The sequence below is a fragment of the Stegodyphus dumicola genome, chromosome X2, assembly GCF_044657685.1.
Source record: "Stegodyphus dumicola isolate Sdum_Otavi_A_Nest chromosome X2, ASM4465768v1".
Classification (NCBI taxonomy): Eukaryota; Metazoa; Arthropoda; class Arachnida; order Araneae; family Eresidae; genus Stegodyphus; species Stegodyphus dumicola.
The window spans coordinates 80,068,672-80,090,036 of NC_140781.1; the positions used below are offsets into that span (position 1 = coordinate 80,068,672).

The 21,365-nt window shown below is 32.9% G+C and overlaps 1 protein-coding gene across 1 annotated transcript in view; it reads right to left on the reverse strand.

The window, feature by feature from the left end:
• Window positions 1-705: 705 nt before the first annotated feature.
• The window catches only part of LOC118183994 (unextended protein-like), a 174,844-nt gene continuing 154,184 nt past the window's right edge, over window positions 706-21,365 (reverse strand). The window contains exons 5-6 of the mRNA XM_035353627.2: window positions 15,329-15,595; window positions 706-9,202 (exon numbers count right to left, since the gene is read on the reverse strand). Coding sequence (XP_035209518.1) covers window positions 8,493-9,202; window positions 15,329-15,595 — 977 coding nt within the window. The 3' untranslated portion in view covers window positions 706-8,492. The remainder of the gene's footprint in view (window positions 9,203-15,328; window positions 15,596-21,365) is intronic.

A 21,365-nucleotide genomic window follows, 5' to 3' on the forward strand; every position in this document is an offset into this window, starting at 1 on the left:
ATTTTTTTTAACTGTAAGTATGGCTTCCTGTTCAGAAATTGTACTGCCCGGGACGTGCAGTCCTTGGGAGGGGGTAATGTTATGAATTTTGTACATAGATAGGTTATTTTAGTGCAATTATATGTGAAATTGTTGTATTTTTCAGTGTAATGTAACATGAAAAATCGATAGAGAGAAGAATACAGGGGCAAGTATTTAACATTGAGTAATGGTTATCGCTGTAGTTTGACAAGTTATCGCCAAGCTGACTGACAAATGGACATTTAAAGCCATTTTATTTAGGAAGTTGTTAAAAAGTAATCTTATTTTACTGAGTGCAGATGTTAAAAAAAATAAGATAATGAGAAATTTTTTCTTTAGAAATAGGGATGTAAAAACAGTTTTAAACAGTACTAGGAAGCCATTATAAAAGTTGTCCAAATATTCAAAGCTAAATTTCTTTATAGAAACTGAGTTATAAATATTCGTAGTTGTATTACAGAAAGAAAAAATTGCAAATTTTTAAGTAACAGACATTTTTAAAGCAAAACATTTTATTTTTCACGTATGCTCAGTTTAAATGCCATGAAACTGATAATGACGAAGTAAGAATTATCTACAGAGATGAATTTACGTAAAATTCTCGGATACTGTAACAGTACAAAACTCAAATTTAAATATAAAACATCACAAAATGACATATAGAAAAATAAATAGGACATGAAGTGAAATATTTAGTAATATTTAATATACGTATTCACAAACTTCATAAGTTATATGCAACAAAATGGTTATTACATGCGAAGAATATAATCTATGTTTTTAAAATACAAGGCCACAGTAAAAACGCATCAAAATTTTAATAGTTTTAAAGAGTATCCAATTAGAATACTCTTCCTGTAAATAATATTTTAAGGTTTCCTACTTGAGCATTTGATTCAATCACAAACAATATGCCCCTTCCAAATTCTAATTACATTTTCATAATATACTATAGAATATATAAGCTATTCTGTGAAAAATATGGCATTAGTCTTTAATATTGATTGTAGAAACCTACTTTTTAACCAGAGTTCCTCAAAATAAGATTCAGAATTTGATAGCAACTTTTTTTGACATAAGAGGTGAGGTGAATAGGAAGATGTAAATGTCAAATTACTTTTAGGTCCAGTTAGTAAATTGTTCATTACGTTTTTACGAAGTTATATATAAAATCATTCCCAGTTTTACATCCAAAATTTACTCATGGAAATCTGCAATTGTTTAAATTATAAGGTATTAAAAAAATTGAAGTACATAAATTTATACATAATTTATTATTTTATTTTACAATTATTTCTTAAATTGGGCACATAAAAAGGGTGTGGGGCATTTTACAGGTACTTTCTTAAAACATAATGTGGACTTTTTGGTCTATGGGTACCATACGAAAAGTTAGATTATGTTCCAGTATCAAAACAAACTATTTTCACAAAATTTTCTACTTTATTCTGAGAAACTTCATAATTGTATGTACAGAATGTTTGTTTTAACTGACATTACTCAGAGCTGTGACATGAGAAAAAGATTCCATGAATTAAAAATTAATTCTCAAAGTCATGAATAGAGAAAAGTGTGCTGCTGCAGTCTACATGGCTGAAAATTTATATTAAATGCAGGAATTTGAAATATAAATGCTCATTTATGTTAATGACAGCAGTGTCAGTAATTCAGTCTATAAAGGGGAAAACCACTGAAGGACATTCTGAATATGAGCTGCATTCGACATGCATCACACTTTACTTCAGTGCACATGACTGGTGAATTTATCTTCACAGTTGAACACATCTGCTGCTCTTCATGAGTTTAGAAGTTGTAATAACCTGTATAAAGGACCTCTATCGATTAATGCATTGAAAGGCATATTTAGAAATTTGAAGGAACGGGATCTGTAGCAGTTTGTTTGGTAGAGAAGGGAACTGGTGTCTGAATAGATAGTTACCAATGTTGCTACTGTAATTGTTGATTCAACCGTGGGACTATTGTTAGTAGTAGCTGTGTGTTGGGAACAGCATGACAATTGGATTTAAATCTTTTAGTGGTAAAGAAAATCTTGCAAAAAGTTCTTCACTTTTACCCATACAAGATGAGCCGCATGCAAGAATTAAAACACAAGGATGATAAAAAATCATTTGCTCCGACATTTCTTACCATGATGAAAGTCAACAATGCTTAGCTGTGAAGAATTTTGTGGAAGATGAAGTCTATTTTCACCTAAATGGGATTGTTAACAGTCACAATTCATGAATTTGGCCATCCAAATCCCATTTCATTCACCTAAACTCACTGCTTGGCATGACTTAATAGACTACTTTTTTCTTTAGAACATTTCTCTAGCACCACAAACCCATTAAGGTATCATGATATGCTGACTAATTTTGTCATTCCACAACTTTAGTAGACGTAATTACTGTCTCAGGTAACTTTTATGCAAGGTGGAGCAGCACTGCACATTGGTCTATCAGTACAGTGGCTGTTGTATGTATCCATACAGTGTATGGATGTATGTAGAAGAAAGGGATATAGATTGCTTTTTCCCCACTTGCATGTGATTTTATAGTGTGGGTTTATTTGAGTTTCAAGGTCTATCAAAGTCATCTTAAAGGACATTTCTGAGCATTCCTAGAGCCATGTTATGTTCAGCTGTTGAGAATTTGTTGTACAGGATGAGTTCACGAGAAGGGTGGTCACATTATAAAGGGTCTATGCCTTCGCTGAGGAAGTGCTTTTATTGAATAAAGTGTTTTGAATCAATACTATAGCACACTGAAATAGCTCAGTAACCTTTAGGAAAATTCATATTTTGTATTAAAGCAGTGTTGTACTGAAATTTTTATAATTCATTTGTCTTATTCTCAGCTGTGTAGACTATAACAGTGCCACATTTTCTCCTATTGGCGAATTTCCAAATGTAATTTTTTTTCACGGAATCATTTTCCCCATGTTATCATTACTACCTTATTTGGAGGCATTTTAGCTGATAGATCAAGCTACAAATAGCTCTGAGTAGTATCAGTTTAAAAAAAAAAAAAAAACTGTACATGTCTTGAAGTAATTAAGGAAGTACGACAGCCTTTCTTGAAAAACCTGTGCAGTGCTATAATAAGAGTGCTTAACTTAAAGTAATAAATTATGCATAAACCTATGCTTTTTTATGTAAAGGGTAGTTCAGATTACTCTATTAAGCATTTTTTCTAGAAATGACACAAATTACAAGTATGGCATGTAGATATTATAGACAATGCAGAAAAATCTGGAAATTAAAAACTTGTTCCAAAATTTTCCCATATTGAGAAGTGTTGCTGTCAAGAGGAATTTATATTCTACAAATGACTTGACTAATACTGAATCAGACAGTATGATAGCTGTTTTCAAGATGCACGATGATGGTAACTTGTGTAATCATGCCTTATTTCTGAAACATTACTGTTAATAATGTAAACATAGCTACCGTTTGAATGTTCATTCCTATTAAAAAAAAAGACATTTGTTCTCTCATAGTACCTGGATCACCACTGTCAAAAAACAGGCACACTACCCTTTCAGATAAAGGAATATAAATATATGATAAAATCTGAGATTATGTAGAAAACTCAAATCACTGGTCTTTCAGTTATCAAGTAGTTGAAAACTTAGAATCAGCCATTACCATTTGTAGTTAAATTCTCTTGCACTCAAAGGTCCATTAAACGTATTTTGCGCATGCGCACACGCATATTCGCAGCCATAAAGGTCTTGTGCGCATGCGTCTACACTACGCATGCGCAGAAAGTTTGTAGCTTTGAGGTCCGGATTATAGATCATTTCGGATTATGGGTGTCCGAATTAACGACTTTTGACTGTATGACACACCTGTATTGAAAGGGCTAAAGAGGGGAAGAAGAATCTTAAGCTGAGAAAAGTTTTAAAAAAATTTTAAATTATAAAGCCATTAAATGAGTTGAATAGTTTACATAAGATTAGTTTTTAAATTGTTATCAATCATTTGTGCAAGTAGTTAAAAAATTAACTTATTTTAAGAAATAAAATTTTTCATACCTATATTTTAATATAAACTTCCATGTCTGTTATATGCATTTTCAGTGAAAATTCTATCAAATGCAAGGCACTGAAAAGTTAAATCTATGAAGAAACATGAAAATTAGATATTTCTGACCAATTTTCTTCATGTCACATACAGATGTATTATTATTCATAGAAAATAAAACTTGTTTGTGATGGGAACTGAAATAAAAAATTTTGATGCCAGACCATTTTTTTCACACTAAAAAGAAAAAATTTAATGGCAGCACATGTGCATGATAAATACTGTTATACAATATTTAGTTTCACCTTTAATTTTAGTACGGCTGTTCTAAATGTAGCCATTGCAAAAATACTGATAGAATGTTCATCTGGGTTTTAAATATTAATCATATTAATAGGATGCCATCACTTTATCTCCAAAAGTTTTGTAGATTAATAAAATCAGTTTTCTACCCGCAAATTTCCTTCTCTTAGAAAACATGAAGATTCTGTCGTAAAAGTGAGATTTTAAAAAATGCACATTAGAAAAGTAATTTAAATTGCTAATTAGAAATGTTAATGTAATAGATTTATTGAATTTGAATGTGAAGGATGGTAAATTAATGGTGCTTGGTTATGACCACAGGTGCAACTAGAAGGCCTAACTGAGATAACTAGTGAAGTATTTGTAATATAGCATAAAATTTATTAAATATACATACTACATTATTTTTAAAGTCTTATATTTACTTACAGAAATTAGAACACATGTGAAAGTATCAATAGTAGGCATAAATAATGAATAAAAAGGCTTTCCAGAAAATGGCACATTGCTGGTTACATATTTCAGTGATTACAGAAACTTCTTTTTTCTAATGGGAAATGTATAAGCAGATGAAACAAAGTACCTAATAGTACCTTTCTGCATTTTCTATATTTCATTTAAAATCAATAGAGAGAGTATGAAAAGTAATACTCAATTTTCAGTTCTAAGAGGTTAAAAAAAGTAACAATCAACATTCGTTGTGAGAAAAAGCTCTTGGTTGAACACAGTACACACTGCAATTATATTTTGTTCAAAGCAAAATTATCCCAAATTGCTAGTCTTTTGAAAAATAAAATATTAACTAACCATTATAAATTATTCATTAATATTTAATTATGTATTAGTAAATTTAATGCTTTGTAATTAATCTTTGGGAACTTGTTCTTTAAAAAGGAGAGCTAGTATTATTTAACTATTGAAATACAAACAGCCTTTTGATTTTAAATTGACACTAAATGAAATTTAATTTCCACTGATATTTATATTCAAATTAGAGAATCTTTTTTATTTATTAGTAAAGACAGTTGTAAGAAGAGTAAATTTAAACTGCAGAAAAGCTAGCTACGTTCTCCAAGAAATGGCAATGCAGAAAACAATAACTTCCAAGCCCATTCCATCTAATTACTGCTTCAATACTAATTTGAAAAATACCATATAATATAAAAAATAAACTAATACATTGAATAAAAATCTAACAATCATTTCTTCAGAATCCTAATAACATTACTTTTCTTCATAACAGTGCGGTATATTTTATATTTCGCTCACTTCAAAAAATAAGTCTGCATTCCTGCACTGAAAAAAGTCTCTAATTAATTAAAGGCAAATGGGATCTGATATCACAATAAATAATAGTGAAATACATTATGTACAAAGAACAGCACATCTTACCTCTTAAGTAACCATTTAATCTTGTAATTTTAGCACTATAATTTAAGGAGATAAAATGGATTACATTTACAAATGCACCAACAATCAATTCTTTTACACTGCTTTGATACAATTAAAATATTGCACAAGTCTAAAATATTAGTAATGAATTACAGTATCATTTACACCCATAGATACTAAGTATTTTTCTCCTTTTGAAGCAGTTTTATAACAGGAAATATTGTGATTTAAATTTGTGTGTTTATATATATACACACACGCGATCTAAAAATGTGTTTATATATGTATGTTACGGTGAAACAATGAAATCTGGAGAATGTCGACTTTCACCGGTGAATGTCAACATTCACATAGTCTCTTGGTGTATGTATGAAATATTTTCCAAATACTCTTATTTCTGACTTACACCAGTCAATGTCGACATTCACCATGTACTAATGGTGAATGTTGAACATATAACAATATTATATTTTCTTCTCCATAATTCAGTCGCGAATAAACCACTTGAGACTTGAAATAAGAACATGAGAACCTAAAACACACAATACATTCAAAAGGAGAAAGGAAAATAACAGAAGTTAAAAACTTACTTAATTATACAATAGGTTCTAAATGAGAAAATAAAATAACAGTAATAAAAAACTTACTAAATTATGTGATTCAAATCTTATTTATTGCAACAACTTAAACTATTATGGCACTTTATGACCTCTCTTTTTGACTTTCACCAGAGCATAACTGTGATTGTCGACATACACCGGTGAGGGTCCGAATATACAAGAATGTAGAGAAATATTCGGTCTTTCACCGACGTATTTGGTGAATGTTGATATTCTCCGGTGAAAGTCGACATTCTCCAATTTCGGTCTTTCACAGTAACATATATACACACACTCGCGTGCACGTTTCATAAAGCATGCAATATATCTGCACTAGGATCTATCATCAGTTCTCATGCTCAGGATTTCCCCCCTTTTTATGCATATGTGTAGACATCAGTCTTCATAAATAAAATATTGAAGATTACTTCCTTCTTCATTACGTCTTTTTAGATGAGTATCAAATGTTTATAAGAAATAAAACACTTATTTTTAACAATGTTTAAAACATAAATATGATACTCATCAATTTTTTTCCCTATGAAAATATTTTAGCATTCAAAAAAATATAAAAATGCCCTGAGCCACATATAAATATCTACATCACTTTCCACATGAAGAATAATTTTCATCCACTTTTTAAGCACATAAATCACAATTTTAAGGAAGAAACCTGGCTTCACTATGAATTGAGATCTGAATATGAGCTGACAGAGTGACCTGCAGGTATGTGTGTGACTGCAATCATTGAATTTAAGTACATTAAGTATGTTTGAATTCTATTATTAATAAATAAGTTACCTACACTTAATACCGATGCTCATACTAATAATTAATGGTTTCTTCATGTAGTTGAAAGTGATGTCCATATAATCTGGATGCTCAAAAAGTACATTCAAAAACAGTCAATGAAAAAATAAACTTGTAGCTATTTTACATACAATAACATATTACACAGTTTTACAGAACGCAGTATCACAGCATGAGTATTATAACTCATTTAGACCCAGATTACTATTAAGAATAATCCAGTTCAAGGAAAAGAAAACAACAACACAGAAGTAGAAAGAAAAAAGGAAAAAATAGAGTATATTTATACACCATTTTCTTTACATTAGGCTCTTTATACAGAATAAGATTGCATAGGTACTGTTCGTGAAATATGCATTATCCACTTCAGTAGTTACAATATTTTGAAAACAAATTTGGAATTTAATGAAAAAATTATCTTTGAAACTAAAAGTATTTAATTTGAAGGGGAAAAGTTCTTGTGAGTAAAATATGAAACATATCTCTCTTTGGGAAAAAGTCATAATTTAAAAATTTTAACTATATACATGAACTCCAGAAGGCGTTTTTGTGCATCGTTTAAATGCAGGGTGAAGATACATAACAAAAAATATTCACATAAATGTTCAACAGAACAGATTCATATTACATCATGAGTGGAAACTTTTAAGTTTACTAGTTTCAACTGCACTAACCCTTTAAGTGCCTAAATGGCAGCTGTTTTCAAAGGGTTTAAACTATACATCAGAATAATATCATAGACATTGGATACAGTTTAAACTGTCAAAGAAAAACCTATATACATATATTACAACATGCATGACTACAGTTAATCAAATTTTCTACTTTTAGTCTCTCATATAAATAATTATACTAAAATATGACATTTTAACAGGACATCATAATTTTATTTTTGAAATACCATCATAATAACTAACATTTTTTGCAAAATCTGTGAACAAGCTACCACATTTATAATATGTTCATCTGAAATTAACAATGTTAATATGCATCTTTAATATTAATGTTTAAAAGTATGTAACTCTTGAATCATTCAACTAAGATAATACTATGTGTATACTCGAATAAGCATATTGATACAAAAATAAAATGTTAAGAGAACTATGTAGGTTCAACAAGAATATCTGTAAAGCTTAAAATTCTCTGACAAAGTTTGAACTTTCCACAGATAACATGAAATATTTACTTATGAAATGAATAAAAATAGAAAAACTTAAAAAAAAAAAAAAAAAAAAAAAAAAGATAAATATATCAAAATTCTTTTACAATATCATTTAGATTTCTACGGACACAGATGCATTGAATATGTTTCATTATTTACAGAAAACACTCACTTTTCAGCATCATGCTTCAGAAGGATAAAGCAGTCTTGTTCTTTCATTAGTCTGTTCAGCAGTACTATTGACTGAAGATTTTTTCTTCCCATTTATACCATCTTTCAGTTTTTTGCCAACAACTATTTCAACAGAATCACAGCTTTCATGATTATTTTCATCTTCAGCTACACTGTTCAAGCTGTGTGGCATATCAATCAAGGGGATTTCTGCAGGATTTGAAAAAATGCTAGTTTTTAAAGCTTCTTTGCCTTTCTGAGCTTTTGAATTTCCATCACTAATTATTGCATCTGGATATCGACTTATGCAACCTACTTCAACACTAGCACGGCGTTTAACAACCTCACTAGTAGAAGTCACAGTCGGAATTCGGTTTGTAATGGGACTCGGATTATTTTTTTTATTATTTAATACTGGACTAACATTCACAGAAGAAAGATCGGGTTGTAAATGATTAAGAGATCCCGAAGAAGAAAACTGAAAATCCTGCTCCCAGTTGTTATTAAATATCTCTTCATTATCAGGATCCAACCTGTGATGTCTTTCCATAAGAGTTGCTCGATATGCAGCAAGATATACTGCCCAGTGGATTTTCATATAAAGTGTTTCAGTAATAGCTACAACAGTGTAATCTGGAATGAATGTCTTGGAGACAGAAGTATCAGAATTAGTTGTTATACTTGTTAGACTTTGCAAATGATGCTGAGAAGATGTCTCACCTAGAAATGCAAAAATCAATTAATAAACACATATTAAATATGAACATAATTGAAATTTGACCTATGCTACATTAGAGAGCAGTATATACCAGTGGTGTGGAGACTGGGGGTTGCCAGATCCAAAGAAATTTATTTGTCAATAAAAAATATAAGGCATTTAAAGAGACTTATGTATGTTTTTTTAACATTCCCCAAGAATTTTAAACAATTCCGTATTTAAATTTTTATTTTATTGTTTTCCACTAGATTTACACGTAACACTTGATATTTTCCAAGCAGTTTGAGTCAAAATTCAACTGCACATGCACCTCCTACCCTTTTCACAGCAAATTGAGACAACAATGATCAGCATGTAAAATCAAACCAACCAGAAGTCCACCATGATAAGTCGTCACGTTTCACTGCACGAGGCATACAGCGGAGGCTTACTCAATTTATTCCAATCTCTTTGATATCAGTATTGTCTTATATGCATTTTGCAGTTATAATATAGTATATCGTTTATAAACTGCATTTGTTAATTGTAACCAAATTCGTTGTCAGGTAAGTACATAATTTTTTTTAAGTATTGGATAATTTAGTAGCTTGAAGCTCGAAGAGCATGCTGCTTCAGTAGCATGCTCGAAGGGTAATTAAAACAATTTTGTTTTAATTGCAATTTTGTTCATGTTGGATAAATGGCTAAAAATAGGTACCCAATATTCACAACAGAATGACAATAAAAATGGGAATGATGGACCAATATCTAATAAACTTAGAAAAACTATTAATGAAACTGGAAAAAAAAAATCACTGGCTCTGTTTGTAGTTCTAATAAAAAACTGAGAAAATATGAAGACTAGTTTATTAAATACAGTTTTACACATTGTATTATCAATGGAAATGAATATCCATCATGTGTTAACTGCAGTGAAAAATCGGCACATGAAAAAAACCAAACATTCAAATTTAGTAAATAAATCTGAAGAATTTTTTATGAAATGACATCATGAAAAATCAAAATGTATTTTAAAAAAAATACACAACAGTTCCTGAAAAGGCTTTACGGGCATCCTTAGAAGTTCCATATTTAATTGTCAAAAATTTAAAACCTCCTACTATTGGAGAACTGCTCTTTCATCTCCATCAATAAAAATGACATCAATTATTCATGCAGAAAAGTAAGGTAACGGTTTAAAAACAATACCATTATCAAGAAATACCGTTCCTCACCGAATTTTTGCCATATCACATAATATAGAAACAAATTTGTTAAATCGAATACAAAATTCTGCCGTCTTTGCTACACAACTTGAATAAACTACTGACATTCCTAAAGTGTCCCAATTAATTGTTTATATAAGATATGTTATAAGGTATTTCTCTCGCCTTCGTGGTGTAGTGGTCTGCATGCTCAGCGCGTAATTGAGAGGTCCGCGGTTCGATTCCTGGCGAAGGCGTTGCATATTTTTCATCTCTCCTTCTTCAAAAATACTTAATGTCTCTACAGTGGCACTCGAACTAAAAAAGGATGTTGGATGATGATTCTCTTCACCCAGGATTTGGCAATTGGGTCCCCTAAAATCCCCATTTTCCCTTTAAAAGGGGGAGTATATAAGGTATTTCTCCCACCTTCTTAGTGAGCCTTCATGGTGTAGTGGTCTGCACGCTCAGTGCGTAACTGAAAGGTCTGTGGTTCGATTCCAGGCGAAGGTGTTGCATGTTTTTCATCTCTTCTTCTTCAATGTCTCTACAATGTTTCTGAAGATGAAATAGTACAAGATTTTTGGTCATAAAATTTTGAAAGGGAAAACAACTGGAGAGGAAATACTTGAAATTATAAATAGATATTTAGAAACAAATAACCTTACCTGCAGACACTGTGTCATAGTTTGTACTGATGGTGCTGCAGCATTAGCAGATAATAATAAAGTACTAAGATGGTTAATAATGAAAATTGCTCCTCATTTTAGTATTCTGCAGCAATCATTGTATGATAGCCTGACAAGCTCTTGTTGCAAAAGACATTGATTAAGAATATCACAAGATATTACAGGATGTTATTATTGCAATTAATTATACTAAAAGCATAACAGTCTTCTCTTTTCAATACTCTGTAATGAGATGGGTTCTGTAAATGAGACATTATTATTACATACCAAAGTAAGATAGCTCTCATGTAGCAAAATACTGCGACATACTTTCAACTTGAGAAATTATGTTTACATACTTTTGAAAGAAAACAAACATATGTTGGCAAGTTCATTCATTAATAACAACTGATTAGGAAAACTCAAGCTGGTAACAACAGCACTCGAACATGGTAGACATTTTCGAAAAACTTAACATTTTGAATTGAAGTCTACAAGAAGAAAGTATGAGGGCTGTTTTTTAAGTAAATACTGTTGGCGCATATAGTTCCCTAGTTCGCATGTATGCCGCAGCGAATCGCTGCACCACTGACTAGCATCCTTTGCAAACAAACTCATGCCAGTTTCAGCTCTGTAGCAGTCGTGTAAGCTTCGCTGTGTGTCTTCAAAATGTTTAAGGTGATTGAATTGCCCACCACATGTGAGATACGATATTTTATCCATTTTTTGACTGTGAGAAACATGTCGGCCGCAGACATTCATCGCCAGATAACAGAAGTTTATGGCACTGAAGCAACAAGTGATAGTATAGTCTGGAAACGGGTTAGGGAGTTTAAAGATGGGCGTACAAACGTCCATGATGAAGAATGCTCAGGTCAGCCCTCTGTAATCACTGATTGATTTGGTGCATACAGTTGAAACAAAAATTCGTGAGAACAGGAGATTCACAATAACCACCCTTTCAATGCAATTTCCCAAAGTTTTTTGGTCAGTAATATACAAAATTGTGACAAAATAGGTTTTCAACCTAAACTTTAAGAAATTGTGCTGTTGTTGGGTACCTAGAATCCTTAAAGCGGAACACACAGAGAAGAGGTTTGCCAGTCCATTGGACTTTTTGATTCATTACGAGGAATAAAGGTATGACATGTTGAGTCAAATCGTTAACTGGAGATGAAACATGAGTATCCCATATCACCCCTGAATCCAAGCAACAGTCGATGGAATGGCGACACACATCCTCTTCCTTCAAGATCAAAGCCAAACAAATGCTGTCAAAGCGCAAGATTATGGCAACAGTGTTCTGGGACCGGTGTGGTGTTTTGCTGGTGGACGTTATGCCACAAGGAACGACAATCAACTCAGGTGCTTACTGCGCAACTCTACAGAAGCTCCAAAGAATATTGTAAAACAAACGGCACAGTATGCTGTTAAAAGGAATTTTGCTTCTCCATGACAAAACAAGGCCTTACACTTCTCGAACGACTTGAGACTTAATCAAATCTTTTGGCTGGGAGGTCTTGGACCATGCACCATACAGCCCCGATCTTGCTCCCAGCGATTTCCACCTTATTAGGTACTCAAACTCCATCTTGGCGGAAAGCACTTCAGTGACAACAAAGAAAAGAAAGCAGCCGTGAACTCTTGGCTGTCCGAGCAGGAGGCAGACTTCTTTGAAGAGGTTTTCAAAATTTAGTTTTAAGGTATGACAAGTGCATTAATAAACTAGGCAACTATGTAGAAAAATAGGCAAAAGTATGTATAATCCTAAAATAAAGGTTTTTTTTTTATTGCATTATTTTTTTAAAACGGACCTTGCTTAAAAAACAGCCTACATACAAACATTTTAATGCTGAGCACCTAAAATTGAAGCTTTTAAAAAACTATGCTTTGGCAAGGAGAATTAAACAAAAACAACAGCTAATTGATATTTCAAGTGATGAAATGCTGTGTGTTCAATTTAAGTCTCTGACCTGCCAAAAATTCTGGTTATTGATTGGAAACGAATATGTCGATTTAAAAAAGGCGATCAATACTTTGATAGAGTTTGCATCACCCTACTTATGTGAAGGTGGTTTTTCAAAATTAATAGCCATTAAAACAATATACTGATCTTGATTAGACCCAGAGGATGGCTTATTGCTTGCAATTTCCAAAACAAATCCGAACACAGAAGCAGTCATGAACTCTCTCCAAGTGCATTTCTCGCACTGAATTCTTATATTATTTTCTAAAAGTATTTTTATTAAAGAGATATTTAAATATTTACTGTTTTTGCTATTATTATATGACTATATATGCATAAATAAAACTATTATTAAAGAAAATTATGTGTTTTATTTCACTTTAACTATGCTGACGACTGAAAAAATGTCGTCTGTCTACCAAGAAAGAGGTCGCAACAAAATTTATACAAAATGTGTGTGTGTGATTGTGGCAAAGCCTCAAGTGCTATCTGACTAAGAGGAGGAATGCCTTTGTGGAGGACTTTCTAAGGGAAACTGGCTCATATACATGTTACACATGGGGAAAACCACGAAAACGCCCATGCAGCCAGCATGTTCGCGGCATTTAAACTTCGGACCGAACTACCAGTGTTCAGCAACTTTACCGCTCAGCCGCTGGTGAGCCTACACAAAATGAGGGGTCGTACATCAAAATAGTTTGCACACCACTGGTATATACTCCATATAGAGCACTGAAACATCACTTTACAAAGCAGATAATTACATATATAGTACAAAGCTCACATTATACAAAACTCCTGAATTTTCCAACATCTAAACATTTATGATCTGCATTTTAAATATCATAAATTTTACATGTGCAAAGTTTTTGAAAAATAATTCAATTTTAACTTTATACAGTTGACGATAACCACCACTTGTGTTTTCCCAAAATGAGTACTGTAATTAGAGGTCGCTGAAATGAAAATTGAGTTCATATACAACTTTCATCAACTGAGGACCTTCTGTATGGAATACTTTAATGGAATGACAGTCATCATAGTAAGCGTCTACTGCACAATCAAATTTCTATAAATTAAAAATGACATTTTCTGTCTTCCATGCATCATGTATGTACAAGCAACATGTATCTTCATGTTGTATCATTCTACTGTTTCAATTCATTTCTTCTCCCGTCTATATAATACTTATTTTGCTATGTTGACAAAACAAGTGTTTAATTATTAGGTTAATCGCACATTTCCACATTTTTAATTATCAATAGATTAAAAATTATTGTGCCTTCTTATATAGATATATTGGATAATGATTATCCTATGCATTCTTACCGTAGAATATCTTTGCAATGAACTCGTTGAACTATTGTCACAATAGTTAAATCATCAGCTTTAATTCCCAGCACAATTTAAACTTACAAAACATTTTATTATTGCTTGCAACATATCATTTACAGAATATTATAACCCTGTATCATTGTTTACCTCTCTGAGAAATCACTTTTATGTACCAACAACTTTATTACTTTTAGCTTCTGATGAATGCTCAGAAGAAAATTGTTGTTTCTAGTTTTTGTGATGCTGTATCACATTAATACATATCGCTAAGCAAAGGATAATTTGACTAATTGGATAACGGTTAATTTTGCTTCCATTACGAAAAAGAGAAATCTATCAGTTTGTAAATGGCCCCATTTTTATATTGCTAAAAGGTAATAGCCGCCTCACACGGTTTTTTTTAAAAAAAGTTAGTACTACTGTTATACTTACTACTGAAAATTAAAATATGGATTGGTTTCTTTATTAGAAATTAGGCAATCACTTTTCAGAATACTGCAGTTTGGTAAGCGATATCCGTTTTAGAGGAATTTTTTGCCCAGGCATCTTAATGTCACCCAGCTCATATTTCTGACTGGCTACCAACTTTTTTGAATACATGTCAAGATAATTTTTATTGACTGATTTAGTTACCGGATAACTCTCTAAATTCCTTTTTTCCATGAAGTAAATAAACCTGATATCATTAAAATGCGGTTTAATATTTTCAATTTTTATTTCAGTTTGATTGTCTTTAAAATGCTTTTTTTTTTTGTTAAGTTCACAAACAATTTATAATTAAATTTCAAATTCAGGCAACTATGCCATTTTTCTGCACAGATGATCAACAGCTCTATTGCAAAAATTTCAGCATCTAAACAAATGATAATGTACATAATTTTGCATTTGTTCAATATTTTATCATTCCGTTTTAACTCTCTTTACTTTTAATAAAATGTTTCACATGCATTGAAGAACAAAACCGGAGAGACATACCTGAATTTGCAGAAACAGTGATAGCTGGTATTCCAAAATAGCTGAAAGGACCTGTCTCAAATACAAGGTTTTCCTTACACACGGTCACACGACAACGGCCTTCTAAGATGAGTATAAAATAATCAGCTGGTTTACCAGCTTGATATAATATGTTAGCAGGAGCATTATAACCATCTTTACACTGTTTTGACTTGAAAAATATATTTTGGGTCATTAGCCTCTTTAAAACTGTCTCGGAGAGGTAAATATTTCGAAAGGGTTCTACAGCTAGAAGAAAACAATATAAATTAGCAAACAACTACAACTGTATACATACAGTAATTAACACATAAGGCTGAATACAAATTCTTTTACAGCATCTTCTTTATTAGAAAAAATTATGCAGTTTATATTTTTATTAAATTAAAAAATTTAAATTACACACCAAGATGATAAAAGATAAGTAAATCTTCTGCTACGGTATTAAAATGAAATAATAAACAATTATTTTTTAAAATATAACATCATTTTGTAGCAATTATTAGTTGGGAAAAATACCTGAATAACGTAAAAATAACAAACAGTGTAAGCCTGTTTTACACTCTCACACTGTAACAGTAACACTGTAAAGAGTGTAAGCCTGTTTTACGCTCATTTCTATAAATTAAGGATAATACAGAATCACAAAGAAATCGAACTCTAAACTAAAAATTTCACCTGTTGTATAATCGCACACATCTTCAAGAACAATATGCAAATTACAGGAAGTCATCAGATGACGCCGATAGTACATCCCAATGACGAGTGTGTAAGTGAAGTGTACGACGACAAAAAAGTGTACGAACGTATATAAGCAATGGTAGCAAAGAAGTAAAACTGTTCCCAAGCGTTCTGTAAGCCCCTCAGTGAAACAACTGAATAAATATGACACAGAGGACACAAGTGGCTGACTTTTTACATGGTAGAATTATCGGCCGCCTGAAATGTGGACGTACTCAGATGGAAGTATCCGAGGAAGTTGGAATAGCCCAAAGTGTTATGACTTTGGCAATGACTCTAAGGCTTTGGCAATGATTCCTAAGTGATGGAAATGTCAGTAGACATTACAGTACAGGTCACCCCAAGTTACAACGCCGAATGACGACCAGTATTCAGCAATAACTGCCAAAAGAAGCAGATGGAGCACAGCATCAGACCTATTTCGTCAATTACCTTCAGCCATGGGTATGAAAATTTCATTCAAACAGACATTTGGGACAGACCTGCCAGATGTGTTCTGCTCACAGCAACTCAATGTTGCCAGCCATTATGCTGGAGTCGAGAAAAGCAAGGTGGACATCATCACAGTGGGCTTGTGTGATGTTTTCCAGTGAGTCCAGGTTTAGCTTGCAGTCTGATTCACATTGAACTCTCGTATGGAGAATTCCAGATACTAGCTACCACTAACAAAGTCATTAGACGACACCATTACGGTGGTGCAGGATTGCTTGTTTGTGGTGGAATTATACTGGGCTCCAGAACAGATCTACCTGTTCAGATCGGAATCATGACAGGCCAAATTTATCATGACCTCATTCTGGAATTGCATGTAGATTTGTTCAGGGGTGCCATGGACATAGAATTTGTGTTTATGAATGACGACAACTGTTCATGTGGAAACATTGTAAAGGAATGCCTTCAATCTGAGGATATCACTCGTATGGAATGTTCGGCATTCTCACCCGACTTTAACCCAATAGAACGTGTGGGACATGTTTGGCCAACGAATTGCAGCCAGTCAAGCATCTCCTACACGTGCACCGGAACTTCGGAGAGCACTGCTTGCTGAGTTGAGTAAACTTCACCAAGATCAGCTCAATAATTTGATACTCAGCATGCCTAGGCATTGTACGGATTGTATTTCATCGTTTGGGAGAAATACAATGTATTAACCATCATACTAATCATGTAATGTTAAATTTTTGGAAGGGAGATTATTTTTTGTAAATGCTCCTAGGAGTAAAAATCGTAGTTTTTACAAATGGTATCATACATACACCATCTTTTTTGCTCTTCATCATTTGTTTAATAAATGGGCTTTACGAATAAGTCACATTTGTTTTGTTTCTGAACCTTTACTTGCCGGAGCTGGCATTATCCTTAATTAAAGGATATAAGTGTATTTAGGGTATTATTAAATTGATAAATGAGTCGATACTTATTTTCCTCTGAGTTTTTCTTTTTTTAATTTTTAATCCCAATTCATCATCAAAGCATTTATTAAATTTTGAAATATGTGAAGAAGAAGAAACTTATCTGTGTGAGGCAGAATACTTACTATAAACTATAACAATAACTCAAACAACAAATTTCTGTTACTTATTATTACTGATCTCTTGATTACATTTTAAACTTTTCTTCCACTCAAGCGGCGAGGTTGGCCGCTGTTAATCAGTTAATTATGTTTTTGAAGATTCTCAAACAGTCAAAAGCTTTCTCTCTTGTGAAATTATTCATATTTGAACTACCTGTTGTTAAATTTGCATTTTTTCAGATCTCAGTTCCTCTTCGTCTTTTCATTCTCGAGACATAAGTATTATGGTTAAATAAATCATCACCATCATTATTAGCACTAACAAAAAAAATTGTTTAACACATGATGTTTGAAACCAGTTTAGCCTTTCTTGGATTTCAATTCATACTGCATAAAATTCTTTTTTTAATAATTTTTCAAGATCTGAAATATTATGCATAATTCAAGAATTCACTTTTAATATCTATGTGAAAATTAACGTAATTATCTGAGATAAAGACAGCAATTTGCCCTTCCATGCACCCACACACCCACTCACACACACACACACACACACACACACACACACAAAAAAAAAAAAAAAAAAAAAAAAAAAAAGGAAATGAAATGCGTATAATGAATTTATATTTTTAATAAAAGAAAACAGTTATATGAAACAAAAAGCTTCAAATTAATATTATTAGAAAACATTACTACATATCATTTTCATATATGCTTCATATTATTAAAATAATATATTAATCAAACTCTAGCTTTTCTAACAAATAAAAAGTTGCGCCAACTTTCAAATTCATGACAATAAACATAACATTTATGGTAATCCAGATTTTAAGAGTTTGTAACATCACATTTTTAAAGTCATCATGCAAAATGCCTTAAATGATTAAAAAATTATAAAAATTCTTAAAAAGTTTTTTTACCCCTCTTCTCCTCCTCCCTCTGTGTAAAACAGAACTTCAATAGCCACTAAGTGGTCTTTTTAATTTGGTCATGCATTTTTCTGTCCTAAAAATAGTTATATGTTTAGAATTATTCTTTCTCAAGTGTCGTTTCAAAATCAATTTCCATGATTCTTATATGGCAAAGCTGGAACTGAAGTATTCTGTCCATTAAAGTAGTCTAATCAAAACATAATTAAACATTACAAAAAAAGCTTAACTACATGCATGACTTCGCTATTCTTATTATTATTTCTATAATACAGTCAAAAGTCGTTAATTCGGACACCCATAATCCGGAAAGATCTATAATCCGGACCTCAAAGCTTCAAACTTTCTGCGCATGCGTCGCGTTGACGCATGAGCGTAAGGCCTTTACGACTGAGAATATGCTTGTGCGCGTGCGCAAAATACGTTTACGAGTGCGCGTTTAATGTATAACGGAAGGTATAAGCTAAGCTAAAATTATTTAATTATCTATTTCAGTTAATGTTGCAGATTGCGTTGTTCCTTAATCTTCGAATTGGATCCGGCTTATTATTTTTTGCAGACTGTTAGAGCAATTTTATAAAAGTAAGCTTGAACTTCCGATTATGTCAAATAGAATTTCCGATATATATTTACTAATATGTAAAGGATCTACCAAAGCGAAAGTATGTTTCGAAGTCCATTAAACAAAAGTGGAATTGCTGCAAAAAATGACCTAACCATTCCGAAATCTGTTTATCAATTTCACGCTGCTCTGCGGCGGGGGATGTGGGGGACGGCGCGCAATGAATTGGAAGTTGATCTGTCAGCACTATCCGTATCTTCAGGGCAGATGTTTTCAACGCCGCGGCGCGCAATAAATTGGAAGTTGATCTGTCAGCACTCTCCTTATCTTAAGGGCAGATGTTTTCATTTTATTTGGCTTAATTCCTTACTAAATGTAGTATTTCATCTCGATGTATTCCGTCTTTGATATGATTTAAATCAAATTCCTCGTCATTATAATTTGCTTCCGATAGTGAAGAAAGTGACAGAGAGGTTATTGAAAACGAAAAAATGTCGATTGACAGGTTAGTCGGTATTCTCGACGCAGCAATTACAGGACTTGAACAGTGGAATTTTGTAACTGAACAAGAAATTATGTCTGTTTATAGAATTAAAGAGAAAGTATTATCACATAAAACGAAGCAAACAACTTACATTGAAAGAAATGTTTAATAAAGTAAAGAAATAAATATTAAGTTTTTTTTTTTTTTTTTTTTTTTTTTGTAAATTTTGATACCCTTTAGATCATAATTGTTCTTTATTTCATAAATTACCGTTTCATATTTTTAATTTTATAATTTCTTCATGCCATCTTACCAGATTTAAACTGATGATCTATAATCCGGAAAAATCGATAATCCGGAATCGCCGAAGTCCCGACGATTCCGGATTAACGACTTTTGACTGTATTGTAGTCTCTGACGTAAAATTTGAAGCTTGCTTTTATGCTATTGTAACAACTTGTTATCTTTTCGCTTCATTACATGCTACAAATATAAGGTGCGTCTGAAAAGTTCGGTGAATGGTCTCAGAAATTAAAGGAAACAAAAGTTACAAACAAATACATTTAATGGCCTTAAAAAGTAATCACGGTTAGCTACAAAGCACTTCTGATATGGTTGTAAAGCTGTTGGACACTCAGCAAATGCTTCTAGTGGAATCGCTCGAAGCACCGTAATCACGTATTGTAGGATATCCGCAACATCTGCAAGTCAGCCTTTCAGGGCTAATTAAGAAGGAGAAACAAAAACGTCTGCTGGCGCCGAATCTGGAGAATAAGGAGGGCACTGAAGAGCAGACACTTTGCGATGAGAAAGTTGAACTCAATGACAGGTGTTGCTGTGGAGGAAAGTCCACTGCCTACTCCTGCACAGTTGTGGCCGAACCCGTCGGAAGTGTTCCAGCACCCATTTCAAAACTCCCTCTTAAACTTCCGCGATAACAGTTCGACCCTCGGGTAGAAATTCATGATGGATCAAGCCCTTGTTATCGAAAGGTGATCAACATTGTCTTAATCTTGGGTTTTGTCAGACGACGTTTTTGGGAGGCGGGGAACACGATGAACACCATACCAATGACTGTCGCTTGGTCTGCGAACAATAATCATAGCACAAGGTCTCATCTCATGTAATGATGGTTTAAAAAAAAACTATGGATTCCGGTCAGACATGTCGATGTTTGCTTCTGCTCATCTGTCAACGTGTGGGGTACAAATCGAGTCCGCTTTTTCAAATGCTCATAAACAATAGTGCTTACACTGACTTTGCTTGGCTTCAATTCTTTTGTTATCATTCTCAATGACAGCCGCCGGTCATCCGCAAACATCCGTCACACTCATTCGATGTAGTCTGGAATTGTTCTTGTTGACATCGACCCGAACACGGTTCATCTTCCGCACCTTCCTTTTAATCTCTAAAACATTTAAACCACTCAGACATACACTTCTTACTCACTGCTTCAATTTTCTACACTTGCATTAACTTCCATAAATCTCCGTCGTCGTTTTCCTTAATTTGAAGCAAAACCTCATGTTGACGCATTGGGCCATTTTGCCATGATACGATTTCTCACACTGACTCCGTCAGCTTGGTCGCAAATTGCACCACTTCCTTACTTCGGTGATTTGTACGACAGGCGGCGTTTGTTGACATGTCTCTCAATGCGTATGCGCGTTGGCCTGAGCCTAACCAGCGTGGTTTTCAGCGTATGGGACCAATCACCTTGTATAACGCACCTTGTATGTGAAGGTGCCGCGCTGTTAGCATACGATGAACTCAAGTTCGAATCTCGAAAA